The sequence below is a fragment of the Caretta caretta genome, chromosome 3 (genome assembly GCF_965140235.1).
Source record: "Caretta caretta isolate rCarCar2 chromosome 3, rCarCar1.hap1, whole genome shotgun sequence".
In the NCBI taxonomy this organism is placed as follows: Eukaryota; Metazoa; Chordata; order Testudines; family Cheloniidae; genus Caretta; species Caretta caretta.
This window is the reverse complement of record NC_134208.1, coordinates 16,198,919-16,220,654: the sequence shown is the minus strand read 5'-3', so window position 1 is coordinate 16,220,654 and position 21,736 is coordinate 16,198,919. Positions and strand designations below refer to the sequence as shown.

At 44.0% G+C, this 21,736-nt stretch overlaps 2 protein-coding genes across 4 annotated transcripts in view; one reads left to right on the top strand and one right to left on the bottom strand.

Annotated features, from left to right (window-relative positions):
* The window catches only part of PLA2G7 (phospholipase A2 group VII), a 42,875-nt gene extending 41,889 nt beyond the window's left edge, over positions 1-986 (top strand). For all 3 annotated transcript variants that reach the window (XM_048845679.2, XM_075126375.1, XM_048845678.2), the window contains one exon: positions 115-986. In XM_048845679.2, the coding sequence (XP_048701636.2) occupies positions 115-227 (113 nt within the window). In that variant the 3' untranslated portion in view covers positions 228-986. The remainder of the gene's footprint in view (positions 1-114) is intronic.
* Positions 987-5,229: 4,243 nt separating this feature from the next.
* Positions 5,230-19,380, bottom strand: TDRD6 (tudor domain containing 6). The gene is made up of 5 exons (XM_048845677.2): positions 12,456-19,380; positions 11,821-11,939; positions 10,819-10,908; positions 9,862-9,922; positions 5,230-5,971 (listed from the first exon to the last, which is right to left on the bottom strand). Exons 1-5 carry the CDS (start codon positions 19,237-19,239, stop codon positions 5,892-5,894), a joined length of 7,134 nt encoding a protein of 2,377 aa, XP_048701634.2. The 5' UTR covers positions 19,240-19,380; the 3' UTR covers positions 5,230-5,891.
* Positions 19,381-21,736: the final 2,356 nt, after the last annotated feature.

The window sequence follows — 21,736 nt, the reverse complement described above, 5'->3', positions numbered from 1 at the left end:
ATTGGCAAGTAATTACCTCATTATCTGGTAGTTTGATTTTAATAATTTTTGCATTTGTCTCCTTCAGACAGTTGTTGTTTTTGGTCACATTTGTTTTGCTTCCATGTTTCACAGGTCTGGAGAAAGGTTTTGATCAGTGGGACGCTCTCCTGGATGGCGAAGGTCATAATGTCATTCCCGGAACCAACATTGATCTACCCTCAACTCAGCCTGAATCACTAGAATGAAGAAACTGATAAACAGTGCTTTAGTATGCACAGTGTTAAGTCTTCAACAAGATCTTACTTAGAAGTCTAGTACGGCTGGCCAGCTACTTCCCACAGCTCCAGCGTATTTTTTGTTCTTACTTATCAAGACAGGCGACTGTGAGGCAGTCTCATTGCATGCTGATAAAAGAGTTGCAGGGGTTTAAATTCATACCAGCCTATAAACTTGTTATTGAAAATACTGTAAAACTTTTGCTTTCTACAAATTAAATATTAAATCAGTTATTAGATCAATGTCTGACTCTAAATTAGGAAAGAAGCAGTGTTGCCTAGTGTTTACAGCAGGTGACTTTCATTCTGGCAAGAGTTTGGGCAAAATGTTTATCCTCTCTGCTCTTCAGCATCTCCATCTTTAACATGGAGACAATACCTAACCAGCATATCAGATGCTTTGAGCTCTCCAGCTGTAGAGTGCTACATAAGTATTGAGGGGGGAAAAAAATTACTAGACCTAAGTTAGCCTGACTTCAAGAATATCAAATGGGAAGCCCTGACTCAGTTTCTTAAGAGTCTGATCCTAAATGAAGATAGATTTTACAAAATATTTCCACCAGCACCCCTGGAAGCCTCTTGAGAGCATACAGTGTGTATGGTAACACCCATTGTTTCATGTTTTCTCTGTATATAAAATCTCCCCACTGTATTTTCCACTGCGTGCATCCGATGAAGTGAGCTGTAGCTCTCGAAAGCTTATGCTCAAATAAATTGGTTAGTCTCTAAGGTGCCACAAGTACTCAGTTTCTTTTTGCGGATACAGACTAACACGGCTGCTACTCTGAAACCTCTTGAGAGCAGTTGTTCTTGGGAGAGTTCCTGTAAGACTTCTGGAAGTTTGGCTCTTCTTGTGAGGTTTCAGTTCCATGGGAACTGCAAACTGAAAGAAGACTCCTTCTAGTTTTGGATTTAACCCAGAACCAAAATTGCAAGGACAGATTGGGATCTAGGGACTTTAATCACAGTCCTGCCTCCTAAAATTCAAACCAGTTTGGATTGTAGGTGCCACATATGGTATATTTAGTAGTTAATAACTGATTCTGTTTTTTAGAAGCCACACTGCACATGCTTAAGCATTCCTGCCATGCTTTAGGAAACTAAAACTGCAAACAAATTAGCTGAAATGTTTTCCCTCAATGACAGACAATGCAAGACTAGCAGAATTTCTTGTCAAGATTACAAAGCACAGGGAGCACTTAGGTGCTTTGGAAAATCCAACCCAAGTGACACAGGAGCACAAGTCCCCTAAAAGTCAATGGGATTTTGCACCTTCTCCATCCAGCTTTTGCCTGCTTTGTAATCATCAGTTGGGGATGAGGCTGATACTGGAGAGAAAATTGAACTCTCAAGGCAATGTAGTCTTCATCTTTAAGAGTAATTCTTTTGTCTTTACATACATTGACCTGCTTTGTACAAATGCCATCTCAACATATTGTGACATGTACTATTACATTTAGGGATGCTTTTTTACATGTCATAAGCAAACTGTAGCCTAGTTCCAGGACAGTTGTAGTTTTCTGACCTTGTGCGTGCCCTTGCAATACAAATCTATGTTTTCAACAACAAACAAGCTCTTGAGCTGGAATTTGCTGAACAAGGGAAATAGAAACGTTTATTTTTAAACTACATTCTAAGCTACATTATCTCCAACTTAAAATTGTGCTTACTTCCCTACAAGGGGTCATTTTGGGTCTGTTAGAACTCAGGAGCTCTCCCTTTTAACTCCCCACAAATAAACACCTCCCCCCCTCATAGAATCACTGTTCTGGCAAAGGACAACTGAACTCCTTTCATAGAGCCATTAGCAGTCAGAGGAAGAGAGCTTTACGACCATGTCTACTGCACAGATAGAGTACTGTTCCTCCTCAGTGGAGAACCTGTGGAGTGACCTAGGGCAGGCCATTGGCCCCGATGCAGTGATAAAATTTCATTTTTAAGAATGCCAAGCGGTCATTTGTGTTATGGACATGAGTTCCCCAGCCACATTACCACCTACTAGAGATGGTCTATTCCCAGTTCTGCCCATGGCATTGCCACCTTCCCCTTGCTCCCATCCTTCCATTCGGCACAAGTAATTGACACACATACTTCCTAGTCAGTACCCATTAGGTTGATATATTTAGAATACTACAGCGGCAATAACATCTGCATGATCAGCCACTGCCCTTTCCCTTCTATCTTCCCTAGAAGGCATCATCGGACAGTTTTGTTTTCATAGCTGTGGCAAGGAGTGGCTATAGTACTCTTAGGCTATGTCCACGCTACGGACCTTACAGCAGCACTGCTGTACCGCTACAGCTGTGCTGCTGTGAGGTCTCCCGTGAAGCCGCTCTTTGCCAGCCGGAGAGCGCTCTTGCCGGCATAATTAAACTACCCCCAACAAAGCAGCATTAGCTGTGTGAGCAGAAGTTCCCCTGCTGACATAGCGCTGTCCACTGCACTTTTGCCAGTGAAACTCATGTTTGTCAGGGGTGTGGTTTTTTTTCCCCACACCCCTGAGAGACAAAAGTTTTACTGACAAAAGTGGTAGTGTAGACATAGGCTTAGGCATTCTCACCACTAGCAGCCTTATGCTGCTTATGCTATTACCAGTGTTGCTACTTGCCGTGTCTAGGTGAGACAGTAGGCATGGGAAAGCACTTGATAGACCATTTAGAAGCTGCTGTGCAGCTCTGATCTTCAGAAGAAGCTATCTCCATAAGTAATTATCAACATGGAGAGATGGGTGGACAAAGCCACAGTCCTAAGATCTTGTTTTGTCTACAGGTGGAGCAAAATTAAATCAACTTTCAAGAAGAGTTTAATAAGACTCCTAATCTTAAGAATAAACATTGCAAAATGTTGCCCCCTTTAACCATAGTTCATTTGATTCTAATGTTTATATACAGCGTACAGCAGAATTAGCATTTGTAAGATACTGCAATGAAGTTTTAGAAATACATTTAGCAGTATTTTTTTCAATAAAACCACCTCCCTCCAGGCCCATTTTTATGAATTTACTAACATACTGTAGAATAAGCCCTGTTACCAACAGCATAAAGATTTACCAAAGAGATTCAAACAAACAAAAAGTGACAAGTGGGATTTTCCACAGTATTTAAGGAACAAGTCCCACTGACTGTCAATGGGACTTGTGTTCCTAAATCAAAATTGCATGGAAAAATCCTACAGCTTTGTGGAGAATCTACCTTACCTGATTATGGCACAAAACATGTTTTAATCTTAATCTTACCAACCTTGTGAGAATTCTGACATATTACTCATAGCATGGCAGTGTCCTTTGCCGCTAAGAGAAAATGGTAATATCTAATGAAACTTGCTCTGTTCCACAGCAATTTCCACACATGCAACAGAAAAAGTTTATTTCACTCACTGTGCTTACAATTCTGTTTGAAGGTTTTGTTCCTACTTGTAAAGTGAGAACAAGCAAGTCAGTACTTTTGCATACACATTTCCAGTGTTTGGAAACGTTTAGAACAGTGCCAGATGTTGGAACTGGATAATGGGGGATGAATCACCCAAATTGCCCTGTTCTGTTCACTCCCTCTGCAGCATCTGGCACCAGCCACTGTTGGAAGAGGATACTGAGCTAGATGTATGAGGGAATTCTGCGCCAAAAAGTTAAAAATTCTGTGCACAGTATTCTAAAGTTCTGCATATTTTATTTGTCAATAAACAAGATGGCGGCTCCAGCATGGCAGTGGGGAGCACAGTCCACTGGCTCCACAGAGGTGGAAGATCACCCTGCATTTCCCCCCCATCCCCAACATGGACTTGGCCATGAGGTTGACCCAACTCTGACAGTGCAGGAGCCAAGGCTTGCCCCACAAACACCCCAGGGCCCTGTCCCTCCATGCCAGGTGCACCAAGATAGTAAGCGAGAGGGACAGTCTCTCACACATGCTCAACCCTGGCCCCCGATCCAGGTGTGGGGCAAGCAGGCTCAGCCCAGCAGGATACAAGTGTGGAGGGGATCCAGGTGCGGGGTGAGAGGGTTCTGTGGGGGGCAATTTGGGTGTGGGTGGTTTGGTGGGGGATCTGGATGCACAGGGGCTCGTTGAGGGATTCTGAGTGCAAGGGGAAAGGGACTCTGCAGGGGATGCTGGGGGAGTGGGGCTTAGTGTGGTGGAGGTCCGGGTGCAGCTGGTTGGGCACAGTGGGGTGGGGGTCTGGATGCAGGGGGGAGGACCTTGATGGCGGGGTCCCAGTGTGGGAAGTGAGGCTCGGCAGGGGGTGGAGGGAGAGGGGGGTTCAGGTGCAGAAAGGCTCTAGATGCAGGGGCTGAGGCTCAGCATGGTGAGCGTTTGAGTGCAGGGGACTGTGTGTGGGGATTCTAGGTATGGGGAGTCTGGATGCAGGTGGGATGAATGATAGGGGCATGCAGCAAGAGGGAGTGCAGAGCTTCCTGCAGTCAGGGGAGGGTTCTGGGGGTGGGTCTGACCTGGCCCCAGCAGCTCCTTGTAAGGGAAGAGGAAGTTCTGTCCTTTCCCGGCCCCCGCAGCCCAGCCAGGACTAGCAGCTGAGATCAGCACAGGGTAGGAGTCAGCGGCCGGGGTCTGCCCAGCCCCTTCTCCACAGTGATTTACCTCTCCACCAACTGCTCCAGGTGCCCAAAACGACACGCCTGCACTGCTGGGGAGGGTTTCATGACCACTCTTCTGGCTTCCTTGTCATTTTCTGTGGGGAAGCAAAGAAATCTGCAGAGAACATGAATTCTGTATGCGCGCAGTGGCGCAGCATTGGCCCAGGAGTATAGATGGACCCATTTGTCTGACCCAGTATGGCCGTTCTTATCCTCTTATGTTTAATATTCCTGGGGTGCTCTGTACTTATTGGCCCTGTTTTTAAAAAGGGTGTTCATCCAACAGATTGTAGTCAATTAATTATAGATGAAGGAAGTATTCCTTATACACTAAAGAAAGTAGTGGAGAAATCAAAAAGATCAAGACCAGATAACAATGCACCAGCATCAGCTTTATTCCATCTTGTTCTATTGTTAGTATAGTAGTATAAATGCAGAGTTCACATTGAAGTATATATTGTTTACCATAAAGGAGGACAAAACATTCAAAGTAACTGGTGCAAAATATCCTCACATTTTTTTTAGGAGAGCTATTCTAGCAAAGAAATCTCAGCGCTCATCAGAAAGCAGTGTTGCATAATGTACAGTCGTTTGTATACATCTAAGTAACCTTCATTTAAGCAAACCCAAACTTAAATCAAGTATAGTTCCAGTAGAAATATAGGACTTAAGCAATCTACATATGCAAAAAAGTTTAACATCAATCTAGTTATTACAACTATTGGTACAACAGACTAAAACATTCAATAGCTGAAACTCCACTGGTCAAGAGCTGCCCAAATTCTCACTTAAATGAAGGCAGCACAATTTTAAGAAACTACATGCTGGAACTATCAAAACATCTGTAGATTCCATGTAGGCATTTTGTTAGCACTTCACACTTGTGTAACACATTACAGAAATATGACATACGAGTTAGATATTACTTGCACAGCTGTATGAAAACCATGCTCAAAATACTTCTACATTGTAGAATTCAGATATCTCGGGGAAGTACATGTTCATAAGACTTTGCTTCTCCAACACATGACACTAGTGAACTAGAAGCCTTACTCGGTGGCATTTTCAGGACTGCTGGACAACATATATGGATCAACCATTACATCTGTGCCACAGCTGGCCTTTTTTTCTAGGAAAAGAGGAGAGAAAGACAGAGGTAAGAATAGGACCATGAAGATCCAAAAATATACTTATGCAGTAACAGTCATTAAAGAGTGTGACCTGTATGTTTTTTGATAGTCTGAAAGATTGTAGTACAATTTCAGACCAACTTTGTCTACTTCATGGTCCTGTACTAAGTTTACCCCAAAGATTACACATTTGAAAGACCATTGTGTACAATGATTAACTATTAACTAAGGCAGCTGGAACTTTAGTCAAAGGTGAAATGATTCACCTGGATGCAAGTGTGAAATGTTTACAAGACTGTCTCGAGTTTTGTGTTGTATTGTTCAGTTTAAGAGATAACCCATTCCATCTGCAGGGGTCAAACATAATAGCCATAGTAGATATTTAAAAACGTAGTTTAAGATAGATGAATTCAAACTGGAACAGGTACAGAGAAGGGCTACTAGGATGATCCAAGGAATGGAAAACCTGTCTTATGAAAGGAGCCTCAAAGAGCTTGGCTTGTTTAGCCTAACCAAGAGAAGGCTGAGAGGAGATATAATTGCTCTCTATAAATATATCAGAGGGATAAGTACCAGAGAGGGAGAGGAATTATTTAAGGTCAGTACCAATGTGGACACAAGAACAAATGGATATAAACTGGCCATCAGGAAGTTTAGACTTGAAATTAGACGAAGGTTTCTAACCACCAGAGGAGTGAAGTTCTGGAACAGCCTTTCAAGGGGAGTAGTGGGGACAAAAGACATAACTGGTTTCAAGACTAAACTTGATAAGTTTATGGAGGGAATGGTATGAGGGCATAGCCTAATTTTGGCAATTAATTGATCTTTGACTATTAGCAGTAAATATGCCCAATGGCCTGTGAAGGGATGTTAGATGGGGTGGGATCTGAATTACTACAGAGAATTCTTTCCTGGGTGTCTGGCTGGTGAGTCTTTCCCACATGCTCAGGATTTAGCTGATCATCATATTAGGGGTTGGGAAGGAATTTTCCTCCAGGGCAGATGGGCAGAGGCCCTGAAGGTTTCTCGCCTTCCTCTGCAGCGTGGGGCACGGGTCACTTGCTGGACGATTCTCTGCACCTTGAAGTCTTTAAACCATGATTTGACAACTTCAGTAGCTCAGACATAGGTTAGGGGTTTATTACAGGAGTGGGTGGGTGAGATTCTGTGGCCTGTGTTGTGCAGGAGGTCAAACTAGACGATCATAATGGTCCCTTCGGACCTTAAAGTCCAGGACTCTTTCGTGTTTTATCAATAAAATGTTGATTCTATTAACATGTACAGTTTGTATCAGACATTCAGATACTGTGACATTCTGTGGATAGATGAGTTTGTAGCTGAAGGTTTTTTAAAGTTAAAAAACGGTCATTAACAGGATTGAGTGAAAGGGAACCGGCCACCATTTGCAGATTTATACACACTTGATTTTAAGATATTCTGATTAGAGCTCGCTTGCTCTCTCATATGCACGCATATAATTTTTTTGTGAGCACAGAAAAACTGTTAATAGAACATTACAGTTAAAAAGTCAAATGCTCAAGAGTTAGGAAATGCCAGCATGACGGTTACCTGTGCACTCCTTGTCCACATGCATTCCAACGGTCTAATTACGTGATCACATGCTATTATTTCCACAGGACCCCTGCTTCATTCTATGCACAAGATGGATGGTGCTCAATGATCAGATATTCAATATCTTATTTTATCCTCATTCCGCACCCTATATAATGCACACTATTCATACCCTGCTCTGAAGACAGGATTATTAATTCCAATATGGCACTCTTGGGAAGGTGGGGTAATATCCCCATTTTACATCTGGCGAGTTGAGACAGAGAATAAGGTCAAAGGTATCAGCTAGTTTTGGGTGCCCTGAGACACTTAGGATCTGATTTTTCAGAGTACTTAGCATTATATAGCACTCTACAAGTTCACAGCACAGCTCCCATTTATTTCAGTAAGATGTGAAAGCTCAACACATCAGAAACCATGCCCACAATTTGGGCATCCAGAAAATGAGGAACACAATTAGCGACTGCCTGTGGAAAGTTTGGTTTAAGAACACCCCAGTGTAACCCCAGCATCACACAGGAACTCTGTGGCACAGGCAAGGATAGAATCCGGTTCTTCAGGGTAGCATTCACTTCCCTGAATCACCGGACCCACTTTCTCTTTCTGCAATGCACTGCCTCATTCACTACACACCTTTCAACTTCTGCAACAAATAATGCAGGACCTTACAGACAACCGTCTCCTTTACCACACAATCCTAATTCATCCCCAGAGCAAGACCACCCTGTACACTGAATGAGGCAAAGGACCTGTGGAAAAAATAATGTGATCATGTAATTAAAGACCATCAGAATGTATATGCAGCAGGGGGCCAAATTAAGGTTGCACCTTAATCGTGGCATTTCCTCACTTTTGAGGGCTTGACATTGCAGCCTCAATTTTTTCAATGTAGTTTTGTGTGTAATTTCTTGGGTTTTCAGAAAAAACAAATGAAAAAAAACTAGAAATTCCTTCATATGGCATGTGATCCATCTAGGTGTCAATAAGCAGTGGTGGAACCTTTTAATCTCCTTTTGATCCACCACAGATCTCAGTCACTTGAACTAGTGGAATTCCTGATTGCCGTAGTAGGTTGCCAGCACTAAAGGGCAATGAAACACATGCTTTGCCAGAGTGTTTCACAAATATTTATTGACTGCAGTGAGAGTGAGTGAGTCTCACAAATCTTGGGTTCCATTCCAGGCTCTGGAGGGGAGTGTGCTCTAGTAGTCACAGACTCTTCTGCCTATGCCACCCCCATACTTCACCCCTTCTGCCCAGTCCCCTCCAGCAAGTCCTTGTCCCAGCCCTCTCTCTTCCCCATGCTTGTTTTTGTCCCAGTCTCAGTTTCTTTGCCCAAGTTTGGCAGAGTTAGGAGTAACTGAAAACATGGTCTTATAATGGGAAGTGTTGGGCAATCATAATAGGCAGTGCTACCATTCCCGTCTATCATATAAATTGTCAATGTGACCTTTCAAACAAAAAGACTCAGGAGAGAATTTACTTGTCCATATCTTTAAAAGCCAATTTCCTAACTTCTGTAACAAGGATACCTTACATTACTGAAAAAAAAATAAAATTAAAAAAAAAAACACAATCCTGGCAATACACCAGACAAACTTAAGTAAACCGGTGCTAGTAGTAGGAAGGTCTATACACCTTTGACTCAAATGAGAAAAGCAGATTAGCTAATAGCTTTTCAGGCACTGTAAAAAGTCAGGAAGAAAGTATCACCAGCTAAGCTTTTTATTCCTAGTATCAGTCTACAGGTTGGCAAGTTAAACCCGATCATCTCAGAGAAAAAAAACAGAATGACATAAGGTTTCTTGTACTTTTTTTGTAAGAAAGAACAAAAATAAGGGAAGAGCTACAGAGAGACCACATGCCTCAGGTGATCAGTAATGGATACAAAGACTTTCATGTGACAGTCACTACCACTTTACAAAGATTTGGGAGCCTACAAGACCCGACTTGTTATCATGGTTCAATTCTCCAGGTGGAAAAGTACCCAAGAGATAAGCCTCAACCGAAAGGCCAATGATTTGACCAGGCATGAAAACAGAACTATTATTTCCCCTTAGGGATAGTCCTTCCAGACACGGCAATATGGGGAGTCTTGCACTGTTACTGGCTGTGCTGTACCTGCTAGTGAAAAACCCAGAAAATTATTCTACAGTGACCAGTTAGTCCAACCACATTTCACAGCTGGAAGTTCTGTTTAAAATATACTAGAATATCATGCTTTTAGCCTTTTGAAGCATAAGACAGGTACTTAATATCCAACTAACAATGAACTTTTCATATGGCAGGAGTTTAGAAAATAAAATTTAAGTACTACCTTTCAACACTGAGCCTTCCGCTGATAAGGAGTGCAAGTTATCTGTCACATGGAACTCTGCCTAAAACAGAAACAAAAACAGGTTTTGCTGAAAGGGACAAAAACACAACTGCTGAAAAACTTTTTGTATTTGCATCTGATTTAAAAGTAGACTGGTTTTTACATTAACACTCAGGTATTCACTCATGATCAGTAGGAGAATTATTTTCCTATCTCAAGCACTAGAACTGGCTTTGTGTCCATCTTATTTCTTCAAGCCAGGCTTCTGTCGCAGGAATGAAGAAGCTGAAAATTGATTCCACTCCCTTCTTCATAATAATCAGCATCTGTGACAAATGACTCTGGCATAATTTAATATTAGGTTCCTGGATGTATGTGTTGCCATAACAGCACTGTCCACAAAGCAAAATACAAATGCAAGACCCCTTTAAGATCATTTCTACTACTAAATAGTTATGAAATATTTCATTGTTCCTTGTGCAATGTTTCTTTAAGCTCTTTGTTAGCACTATATTGTCAGAACTGATGCCCCAATAGCATTATTCAGAACTGTCAAGTCTGACAGCAATAAGCAGCTTTCTGCACTTCCTGATATTTCTTCTGCTTAATACTGTGTTTACTCACTTTCAATATCACCCGTTTTCTGGAACTGGGTTTCACACAACCCAAAATAATAATATTCCTTATCCAAGTAACTGGCTGAGGGCTAGCCAGTTATACTCCACTCTTCAGGTTTTAAAAAAGGAGGGCCACAGGGGTCACTTAGAAGCTACAGTGTATCAGGCAGTTTGGTAAAGTTTTGATAAACATCAAGATTTTCCAGATAAAGGTTGGGTGGGTTGGTGTTGGTGTTATCCCTCATGATCACACAAAGATTACAACTCAAAATTCCAGATACTGGATATTTTATCTCCATTAGGTTTCCCCAAATATTTACCAAGAGCTATAACACTGTACCTCAGATGGACTCTTAGTCACTTCAGGAATACCATTCCAAACATTCTCAGGATTCACTATCTCCTCATTGCCATTAGAGAGATTCAAAACCTATATAGATAAAACATTAACCTTAGTCTAGTAGGCACTACCAGTTTATACAGAATACACATAACACAACACGTTAATGGAAAAAAAGTCCACAACTGGCATATCATGTAAAACACTAAGTATACAATTCCTGTAAAATGCAAGAAGGGAGAAAAGAGTATATAGTGTTCAGTTTCTGGTTCAGACATTTATTCGTCTAAGGTGTATAATCAGATGTCTGCAGCTACTCTTCAAAACCATTCAAAAATCAGACTAGGAAACAGAGATTTAATAGGAAGAGTTCTTGAAAACCTTTACATTGGCACCTCCTGGCATCTACTTACCAAGTGAATTTCCATTGAGTAACTCTATTTACCAATACAAGAGGCAACTGTAACTATGTATTCTAGAAATCCAAAAGCAGCAAGCAACACTAACTAAAGTGGAACCTCAGAATTACAAACACTCTGAGAATGGAGATCGTTTGTAACTCTGAAATGTTCATATCTCTGAACAAAACGTTAGGGTTGTTCTTTCAAAAGTTTACAGCTGAACATTGACTTAATATGGCTTTGAAGCTGTACTATGCAGAAGAAAAATGCTGCTTTCCCTTTCTTTTTTTTAGTAGTTTGCATTTAAGCCACTACTGCACTGTATTTGCTGCCTTTTTTTGTGGGGGGTGAGGTGGGGTGGTGGTCTCTGCTGCTGCCTGATTGCGTACTTCCGGTTCCAAACGAGATGTGTGGTTGACTGATTAGTTCATAACTCTGGCGTTTGTAACGCTAAGGTTCTACTGTAACTATTTTAATCTCTGTAACCTCTCTAGTAATCTGAGAGTCTGGAGAACGTGGGATGCACGTGGAGCAACCAAAGCATTTCTAATGTACATGGAATCTTTTCTACACATGGAGAGAGCTCTGAAGTCCTACTTACCCTGGTGCCTTCATCAGATATCTCCAAAATCCGAGCCTCACACCACTTCAGACATGTCCACACCATACATTTGGAGCCAACAGCAAACCCCTCTAGATTACAGGCATGCTCACTTTGCTCTACAAGATTTGAAATGTCACCAAAATTTGCTGTAACAGTTTTAGACTTGATTAAAAACTGTCAGTGTATTTAACTGCCTCTGCCTGCTGCCTTTTCAGTCTCTATTTGCAGGTAAGAAACTACTCTTATTTGTTAGAGTTAGTAATGGACACATTTTACAGGAGACTTTGCAGTGCTAACTCATTACTAAAACCCAGGAATTCAAAAGGTTTTAAGGGTGGAATAGATCTAAATCAAGAGTGTCTCATGGACCACATAACACTCTGTTCATATATTATTCCTTTAAACTATAGCACTTTTTATGTATCTTACCTCACAGACCTCATTTCCCCATCCCCTCCCCACATCTAATCTTAACATTAGAATTAATTTCTTCTCCAAAACACACCCCAGTCAAATATTTTATAAACATTTAAGCTAAATTTTGCATTTGCAACTGTTGATTTTTTAAAACAAAATGTTACTGTGCTGTACAGTTTGAGTCTATAGCTCTTTAAAATAATTAAGGTACATACCTGCATCATGACCAGCTAAAGTTACATCCTGCTTTCCTCTTATTTCAATTTCTTCTTCATCTGAGGGCTTATGCCTCAAGGACTCTCCACTCACAAGAGTATTTTTATACTCTCTGAACACTTCATGCAAGTCTGGTTTCATTGGTTCTGCACAACTCTTCTCTTGCAAAGTTAGCCATTTCTTACATTTTTCACCTCTGCTGTCAGCTTGTCCTACATCACAAAGCTCTACAGGGCAAGTAGACACTTGCTTTTTAAAGTCAGTTTTGGGGAATGAAAACTTATCTGCAGAAAGCTCTAAAAGAGATGATTCCAACTCTAACAGGTCCTTCCTTGTTTCATCACCAAGAGAAGCCTGCACCTCAGATTGCACCAGTTCCAATTCCTCTTTTCTTTCAGCACCAAGCAAAGATTGTATTTTGTGCATCTCTGGTTCCAGCTCCTTCCTGGCTCCATTACGAAGTAAAGTCTTTACTAGGGAAGACTCCACTTCCAACTCAGTTGGTACAGCTTTCATTTGATGAACTTCAAGCAAGTCCAAGTCCCAATCCACACTCTCCTTTGTTTCTTCACCCAAGGAAATCTGTACCTCACATGGTATCAGTTCAAATAGTTTCCCTCTTTCATCACCACATACAGGCTGTATTTCAAGTGACGACTCCATTTCCAACCAATTCTCTCTATTGCTAAATGAAGGTGACACTTCAAGGGATTTCAGTTTCATTAGCTCCCCCGTTTCATCATCCAAAAGCTGTATTTGGAGTGATTCCACTTCTGACAATTTTTCCTTTGTTTCATCAGTCAAGGAAGTCTGCATTTTTAGTGACTCCACTTCCAGCACCTCTTCTTTTGTTTTGTCACCCAAGAAAGGGTGCCCTTCGAGTGACTCTAGCCCTTCAAGTGACTCTAGCTCCAGTAAGAGCTTTTTCAGTTCGTCAAGTGAGGAGTGCGTTTGTAACTGCTCCATTTCCAACAGCTTCTCATTCTCACCCAGGGAAGGCTGCACCTCAGCTGATGGAAGTTCCAACAGCTCCTTTCTTTCTTCACCCAGGAAAGATTGTACTCCAAGTGATAATTCTAACATCTCTGCTTTGAGTTCGTCATCCTCCAAGAACTGTGCTTCAAATGGCTCAAGAACTAAGTCCTTTGCTCCACTATTGGTAAGAAGCTGTGATTCAGATGTTTTTGGTTCTGCATATACCTTTGTTTTGCTATCGCTCTCTTTTTCCAATAAAGGATTCTCTACTTTATTAAGTATTTCAAAATTGGTCTGATGCTCATCAGCAGTTTTGAGACTCACTTTTTCTTCAATTTCTGCAGTATTTAGACATCCATTGTCTGTCAGGTGGAATGGTTCTGCACAGAGTAAAGCATCCTGCAGAGCACTATTTTCTTGCTCAGCATCTCCAGTAGAAGCCGCAGCTTTTTCAAGGCAAACAGCATCTGTATTATCTGTCCCTGGACCCTCATTCTTTTCACTGAACGTGTTCTGAATGTTTGCCAAAGTCGTGTCAGTGTTATGCTTCCAAAAACATTTCATCTCCTCATTAATGTTTTTTCCATTACATTCCAGTTTAACAACAGATAAGGGAATTTCAGAAGATCTATCCTTTTGTATTTCCATTATTGTGACCTCTAGTAAATATTCTGCAGTCATGTCATAGAACTTGTCTTTTGCTTCATTACTCCATGAACTCTCTGGGGAATTAAATCCAGACAGACAGCATGGAAATGCTTGCATAGGTATTGTAAGCAATTGATCAGGAATTTGTCTAATCATCTCTCTGCCAACAAGTTCCTCAGATCCATAATCCACATGTCTCACAGTTAGGTTGTTACCTTTTATGCTGCTAACTTTTGCTCTGTAAAGTTTTCCATCTTCACTATACTTTGATATGCAAATATCACCACTTCTAATACTAGATCTGAAGTCATCCACACTGCTTATTTCAAGTTCTCCAGTTTCCTGTAGTTTTTTTTCTAAGTAGTTTATATTTTCTGGATCAGCCATCTGACACCAAAAGTATTCTGGACCCTTTACAACAGTGACATAGGTTTGTACAGTCTGAGCTACCCCTGGAGTCTTCCAGAAGAATGATTTAGTGTCCGTTATACTAGAAGCTTTATTTTTCTCATCAAAAGGCAAAGGTTCACACTGATTTGCCACATCAGCACCACTCTCTCTCCTGTCAGGTGCTTCTGTTGACTGAGATTCTTCTCTCGTTGCAAAGGTTTCATTAATCAAATCCACTGCTATCATACCTTGCTCATCATAGAGAACAATTTCCCATCTGTCTTTGAGTTTCTCTACAAATTCACAGTTTATTTGAACTTCACTTGTTCTTTCTGAAAAGTAACTCACTGCTTCGTGTGTCCAATTTGTAAGCTGTTTAGACTGAACTCCAGCCAGCGAGGAATGAATACTCATCATTGGAATTGATGAATATTTTTCAAGCAGTCTATTTGTTTCACAAACATTAACTACTGAAGTGTTGCCATAATCTATATATTGTACACTGATCCGTTCATCAGATAGTTTCTGTTTTACTACAGCTCGATACCACAAGCCGTCTTCTGAAAAAACTGCACAAATTAAGTCTCCTACTTGCAACTGTTGTTGACTGAGACTATCTGTTCCTGTTTTATTGTTTAATCCTTCTGAAATATTGTTAAGTTGAGGCTCATCACTTGCTAATTGGATATAAAAATCTGAAGGGTTATTTACATGAGAAATGTATACTAAAGTTTTCAGACCAGGCACTAAGTTCCTTGGAGGCAAGTCACATATGCTTTTAAGCGGAAAGAGTGTACTATTTTCTCCTTGATTTCTAGTTTTAAGAGTATCAGGTTTAACAATATCAGACTTTATCTCTTTCTTTATAAAGGGTAAAGATTTATTTTCACCTACTTTTTTACCCACTAAGGGAGTACTTGTTGAGGGAAAATCTTTGTTAGTGTTAAATCTTTCCACAGTTCCTAGAAATTTGGTTGACAACTCTCTTCTTGCAGCAGGTTCGAAGTGTTTTACATCCTTACATACAAAATTGGTTTTGGTATTGCACTCCTCTCCTTGGATTTCAGATCTCCAAGTTCTATTCTCAGACTCTCTCATGTATGTTGCTGATAACTTCATGTTTTCATTCCTCTCTTCTTTAGCATTTATGTTTTTAGAATGTAGAGTTTCATTTCCTACATATTTGTTAGACTCTCTATTTCTTGGTAAGCTTAAACCCTCTTTCATTTTTGCATTAATTTGAATATTGCCATCATACAGTTCAACTATCAGCTTTCCATCAGATTCTTTTGCTACCACTACCATCTTTAAAGGCTTATCCAAGACAGCGGTTTCAAACCATGTGGTAGCTTCTTTTGGTATATTAGAGATATCAGATAGTGAACATTTTATGGCTTGCATTGGCAAAAGCAAGATATCGTATGCATCGCTGGGTATAGGAATCAAGTCTTCTTTCTTTACCACCTGTATATTCCCAAAGTCTACAAAGAAGACTTCCTTATTAGGCTTGGTTTTCAAAACTACTCCTCTGTACAAGTGATTGTCAGTGTACCTTGCAAGATACAGGTTTCCAGGGTTTTGTGACATTTTTAAACTGTGCATTACTTTGCTTAGTCGACCAATGTTATTTGTGAGCTGTTCTAGAACATTTGCGCTTCTGGCAAGTTGGCAGTAAAATTTCCATGGATTGTCAACATGTGTTACATAAATCTCTTCTTCGCTTCCAATTTTGATGTCATGTGTAGAATAATAATAAGAGTGTAGCTGAACAGAGGATGCCAGAGGTTTTTGAGGTGGTACAGGTCTGGCCAACCCTTTTTCGGTTAAAAAATGGCACACACTCTGAAAAGGCGTAATTAAGTCCACAACATTAAACAGCTCTTTATTGTTTATGGCAGCTAGAGCAAATATTGTACACTTCAGTTCCAAATGATCTGCTGTCTCATCAACAAACTCCTGAAAAGCTAGGATTGCTTTTTCATCCCAAATAAAAGGATCCTGACCATTTGGTTGGATTAAATTGTAAAGGCTGCATCTGAAAGCCTGAGCCTTTAATTTCAGAAAATTTGCATTAATTGAGCAGAGATTCTTTACAGAAACCAGCTCCTTGTTCCCATAGTCAACATATATCACTTCTACCTGTTCTGTAGAATACTCTCCACTAATAATCAAAGCTCTGTACCATTTTTCATCCTCTGAATACTTTGCTAAACACACTGGACTTGCCCAGTGATGTGGCTGTGTTGAAGTCTTGCAATAATCTTGAATTTCAGCCATTAGTGTCTTAAGTTCTTGTTTGTTGCTACTCAACTGACACCAAAAGTAGCCAGGACTTTCAACATAGGATATTACCACCTGAACTGTACTACCAACTTCCAGCTGACCTTCATAAGGAGATCCTGGTTTTATTTCCAAGTAGTACTGAGTAAGAGAGGAGGGCAGATTTAGGTTTCCCTTAACTTTTTTTTCATCAGGAGCAGAGTCACTTGATAAATGGCAAGTTTCTGCAGTAGGCTGGTCTTTGACAGTCAAAGGCACAGAGGGATTCAGCGCTATGTTGTCTCTTATTGTTTTGGATCGCATTCCACTCCTCCTGGCTGTTGAACTCACTAGCTCCCCCTCACCAGCAGGTTCTTTGGGATCCTGCCCCGGAGACTGAGCAGATAACTTCTGAAGAGCCTCTGGAATCTCAGCCCCCTGGAATTTTGCATAGCCTCCTTGGGACAAGATTTTGCTTATATTTTTCTCCCCCGTTTGAGACTGGTCAAGAACTTCAATCACATGCTTGTCACCCTGCGTAGCCAACACCTGGATCACCAGCTCTTTGCTCTGCACTGTTCTTTTAAAGTGAGCCACAGACTCTTTACTCCATGCCTCTCCCAGGGGAGAAACATCTGCCAAACAGCACTTCAGAGCTACAGCAGGCAGCTCCCTGAATTGAGGCAGCAGCTCCTTCACCTTATACCAGTCCAAGATCTCCCTGTTGCCTCTATCTACCAGGTGCACTTCCACCCCATTCCGCAGCACCCTTGTGATAATGGCCCGATAGTAGGCGTTCTCCTTCCACTTGGCGCAGCACAGGGATCTCGGCTGGGGCTCCAGGACGATGCCGTCCAGCTTCTGGGCTGGGGAGTAGAAGTCGCTCATGCTCCGCATCAGCTGGCTGAAAGGCAGCAGGTGCTCCTTCAGCCGCAGCCAGAACTCGGAGGGGTCTCGGACGAAGGACACCTGGGCATCGTAAAACACTCCCACCTTCAGCCGCACGCCTGGTAGGTGGGCAGCGGCCGGGTCCCTCTGAGCCGCAGTTGCAAGGAGTCTGTCTGGCAGCGGCGGCCCCGGCTCCTTAGGAGGGTCGGCGTCCTCCTCTTTCGGCTGCTCCTGCGCTCCCTGGCCGCCCTGCAGCAGGCTGTGGGCCAGACAGCGGGTTTGCACCCCATAGAGGCAGTTCAGGTTGAGGCCCTTCTCCCCGTACAAGTTCACGTAGTAGAGGTGCTCGAAGGGGCTGTAGGCTTCGATGCGGGCGCTCACCGCCTTGCCCAGCAGCAGCGCCTTGAGCCCGCTGAGCTGGGAGCGGGACCAGCCGCAGCCCCCGTCCGAGATACCCTGCAGGGCGCACGGGTAAGTCACTACCGGCATGCGGAAACACTCCACGGGCAGGCGGCGCAGGTTAGCCCCGGTGACAAATTCCTTCCTGCCGTAGTCCACACAGATCACCTGGGCCACCAACCGACTCTGCTCCCCGGGGAAGATCTCCAGCAACAGCGCGCGGTACCAGCGGCCGTCTACGCCGCGTGCGGCGCAAGGAGAGCCCGGCTTGGGTAGCGGATCCTGCTCCCACCTGACCGCCGTCTCGTACATCTGGTGCAAGGAGTCCGAGAGGCGCTGGATCTCCTGGGACAGGCTCTGCAGCTGGCAATAGACGCGGTGCGGGTCGGAGATCTGGGTCACCAGCACCGGCTCAGTCACCCCCAGCTGAAGTCGTGGGTAGAAGAAATCCAGGGCGTCCGGGCCCGGCTGGGGAGCGGTAGCCACAGGGTACTGCGTAGCTGAAGTAGGGCCAGGGGGCTCCGGCTTGGGCTGGCCGAGCAGGCGGGGCGCCGCCAGGCAGCGCTTGAGCAGGGCGCGGAAGCAGCTGGGCGTGACCTGCTTGGCCAGGCCCAAATGGTGCATCTGGGCCAGCAGCCAAGGCAGCTCGAGCAGGACCAGGCGCTGCGGCATCAGCACCTCTCGCACCAGCCCCGACACCTGCTTCGCTTGCAGGTAGCCGAGGAACTCCAGGGCGCCCGCCGTCCAGCTGGCGGCCGGCTGCTCCCCGCCGCCCGCCCCGGCCGCCCCGGCTCCCAGCGGCACCAGGTCGGCCAGCACGCAGCCCAGCACCTCGGAGGGCAGGTGGAAGAATTCGTCCCCGCCCCGAGCCAGGTAGTAGGCGCCGGTCGTCACCGTGCGACCCTCGTCCAGCAGGAAGACTCGGCAGTGCTGGCCCTGGCGGCTCACGACCCGGCAGCGGTGCCAATGATCCCCCAGTTCCACCAGGCACAGATCCCCCGGGCACAGCCCGGCCCCCGCCGCCGGCCAGATGGCTCCCGGGGCGCCGACCAGGCGCGGACCGGCCTTAGCCTGGATGTCCTGGTGCAGGCGGGCATACTCCTCCCGGCGCTCGCCCAGCAGGCCCCACAGCCGCACCAGCGGCACCTCCGGGTGGACATCCACGAAGGAGACCCTCAGGCTGACGGTGGTGCCGGGACTGGGGATCCCCTGCACGGAGCACATCCCCCAGCGCGGCCGCCCCCTCAGAGCGACCGACCGACCGCGCACTGGGAAGTGAGCTAGCGGCCGTTCCGCTGGTAGAGAGGCACGTGACCACCCCCAAACTGTCCGGCACGAGGCCGGCCCGCTACGCTCCACTGTTATAGGCTCTTCTTCCTCACGTGACCCTTCCCGCCGCCGTTGGGTGGTCCGTGGGCCTCCCTAGAAAGAACGTCCGTTAAACGAATGAAGTTTGCGTTAGGAGGGAGGTCGCATTGGTCCAGTCTGTTTTGCCCGGGAGGAGGGGGGTAAGAACAGGTTGGGCGGCCCTTACCGTCAGAGGGGAAGGGAGCCGGTGAGGGTCAGCAGTACCCCTCAGGCCCTTGGTGCGGGATAGGCGGCGGAGGCCTGAGCGATGTCTCCAGGCTACTGGGGCTCAAGGCAAGCCATTAGGGGCTGGCATCTGGTCTAGAGTGAAGCATAGCATGCCGGGACTTGTTTACATGCTGCTTGACATCAGGGGAGAGCATTGCATGCTGGGAGGGACCTGCCTTTACAGGCTAGGTGGGCGGAGGACCAAGCATTGCACGCTGGGAGCTGTCTCAGGCAGCTCAGGCTCAGGGTGAAGCATTAAGCTGTGGGACTTGAGTACAGACTCCTTGAGGTCAAGGTGAAGTGTTGGATGCTGGGACCTGTCACTACATATTGCTCAGGGTGAAGCATTTTATGCTGGGACCTGTCTCTGTAAGTTGCAGTTTGGGCTCAGGGTTAAGTGCTACATGCTGGGAATTGTCTGTGGGCCGCACCTAGCTGCTCAATTCAAACAGTGGTTGTGATGGCAGTGCGCAGTTGGGAGCATGTTTCTGTGTGGATGCAATCTGTGTTACACCTCTACTAGCTGGAGCACATGGTTAGCATGTAAAATTTCTCTAAGGCACACAAACCGAGGGCTGGGTGCTAAGCCCAGCTCCCCTAAACCACAGGACAATAAGCTCCTAATATTAGCCATTAGGTGTCATAAAGTAATTTTGCAAATTAGCAGGATGGGGACAGCTGTAACTTAAACAGCTTCCCACATCTGTCTGTGGGCCACTGCACCGTCCCAGAATAGCCAATGCACAGAACTGTGTGTACCCCAGAGCTGCCCCTGATATACCCCTGCAGCAGGGCTGAACTGGGGCAAATGAGTATAAAGGTATTACACCACTCCTGTGTTCTCCAGGGAGTCATCCTTAGCCTGGGGAATTCTAGTTAGGATGATCTATCTGCATTCCTGTGGCATAGAGAGGGAATGCAGCTCAGAAATGAGGCCAGCAGGTCTAAACACATTTTAAAATGTAGTGTTTCAAGAAATGTGATACACTACATAATTGACAATGTTGACCAAGTAATATGTGTAAACAAGGTTAAGATTTTGTCACAGATATTTTTAGTAAAAGTCATGGGCAATAAAGAAAAATTCATGGAAGCCCATGACCTGTCCATGACTTTTACTAAAAATATCCTGTCGGGGCTTAGAGCTCCAGGATCCCCCTGCCACCCAGGAGCTCTGGGATACCCCCGCTGCCCGCAGCAACCCAGAGTTCTGGGTAGGCCCCCTGCTGCCTGCATCTCCCTGCAGGCAGGGAGACCCTGCTGCTCCTGGCTGCCACAGGCTGTAGTCATGGAGGTCACTGAAGGTCATTGGAAGTCACAGATTCCATGACTTCCATAACCTCTGTGAAAAAATCGTAGCCTTACATATAAATGTACACCAAAAAAAAAAAAAAAAAATCAAACATAGGTGTTTAAAACAAAGCACCTAAATAAGAGTGGCCTGATTTTCAGAGATGCTTAGTTTCCCACTGAAGTCAATAAGAATTATAGTCACTTTACATTGCTGAACATCAGACAATTTATTCAGATGTCTGCTGGATTTGAGTGTCTAACTTTGGGCACCTACGTTTGAACTTTGCGGCATGGGTGTTTATTACTGTACATCAGTATATTTGGCACTTAATGTACTTACAACTTTTAATACTTATATTTTAATTCATTTGTAAACATAAAGCATGCCAGATTCCTGCCATCAATATTAAACTTTATTAAGCACTATGTTTCTTCCTTAAATATTTCTTGCCTAGGTATAACTTTAGTAAGAGCCAAACAGTGTCTTTCATCAAAATGCTGTAATACACTGAAAAGTGACCATTAAAATAGCATCTGAAGAGATAACTACCTATGTGTATCCACAGTTACATCTACTTGGGTGGTCAGACTTGCAGGGCCACTGAAGGTGAGGGCAGAATTTTGCCCACAGATTTATTATTGATTGTGATGATGTGTGAGAAATAAGGAACTCAGGTTGAGTTTTCAGGACAGTTAGAAAAAAAAATTCTGCTTATGAACAGAAAACATTTGACATCAAAGACACTGAGACATGAACATGGGACCTTACATTTTTACAGAGCAATTTTTCAGAGAAGGATTGGACTTTGTGTTCCAGCACACTATCCAAATGCTGGCTTGTGTCAGCTGGTTG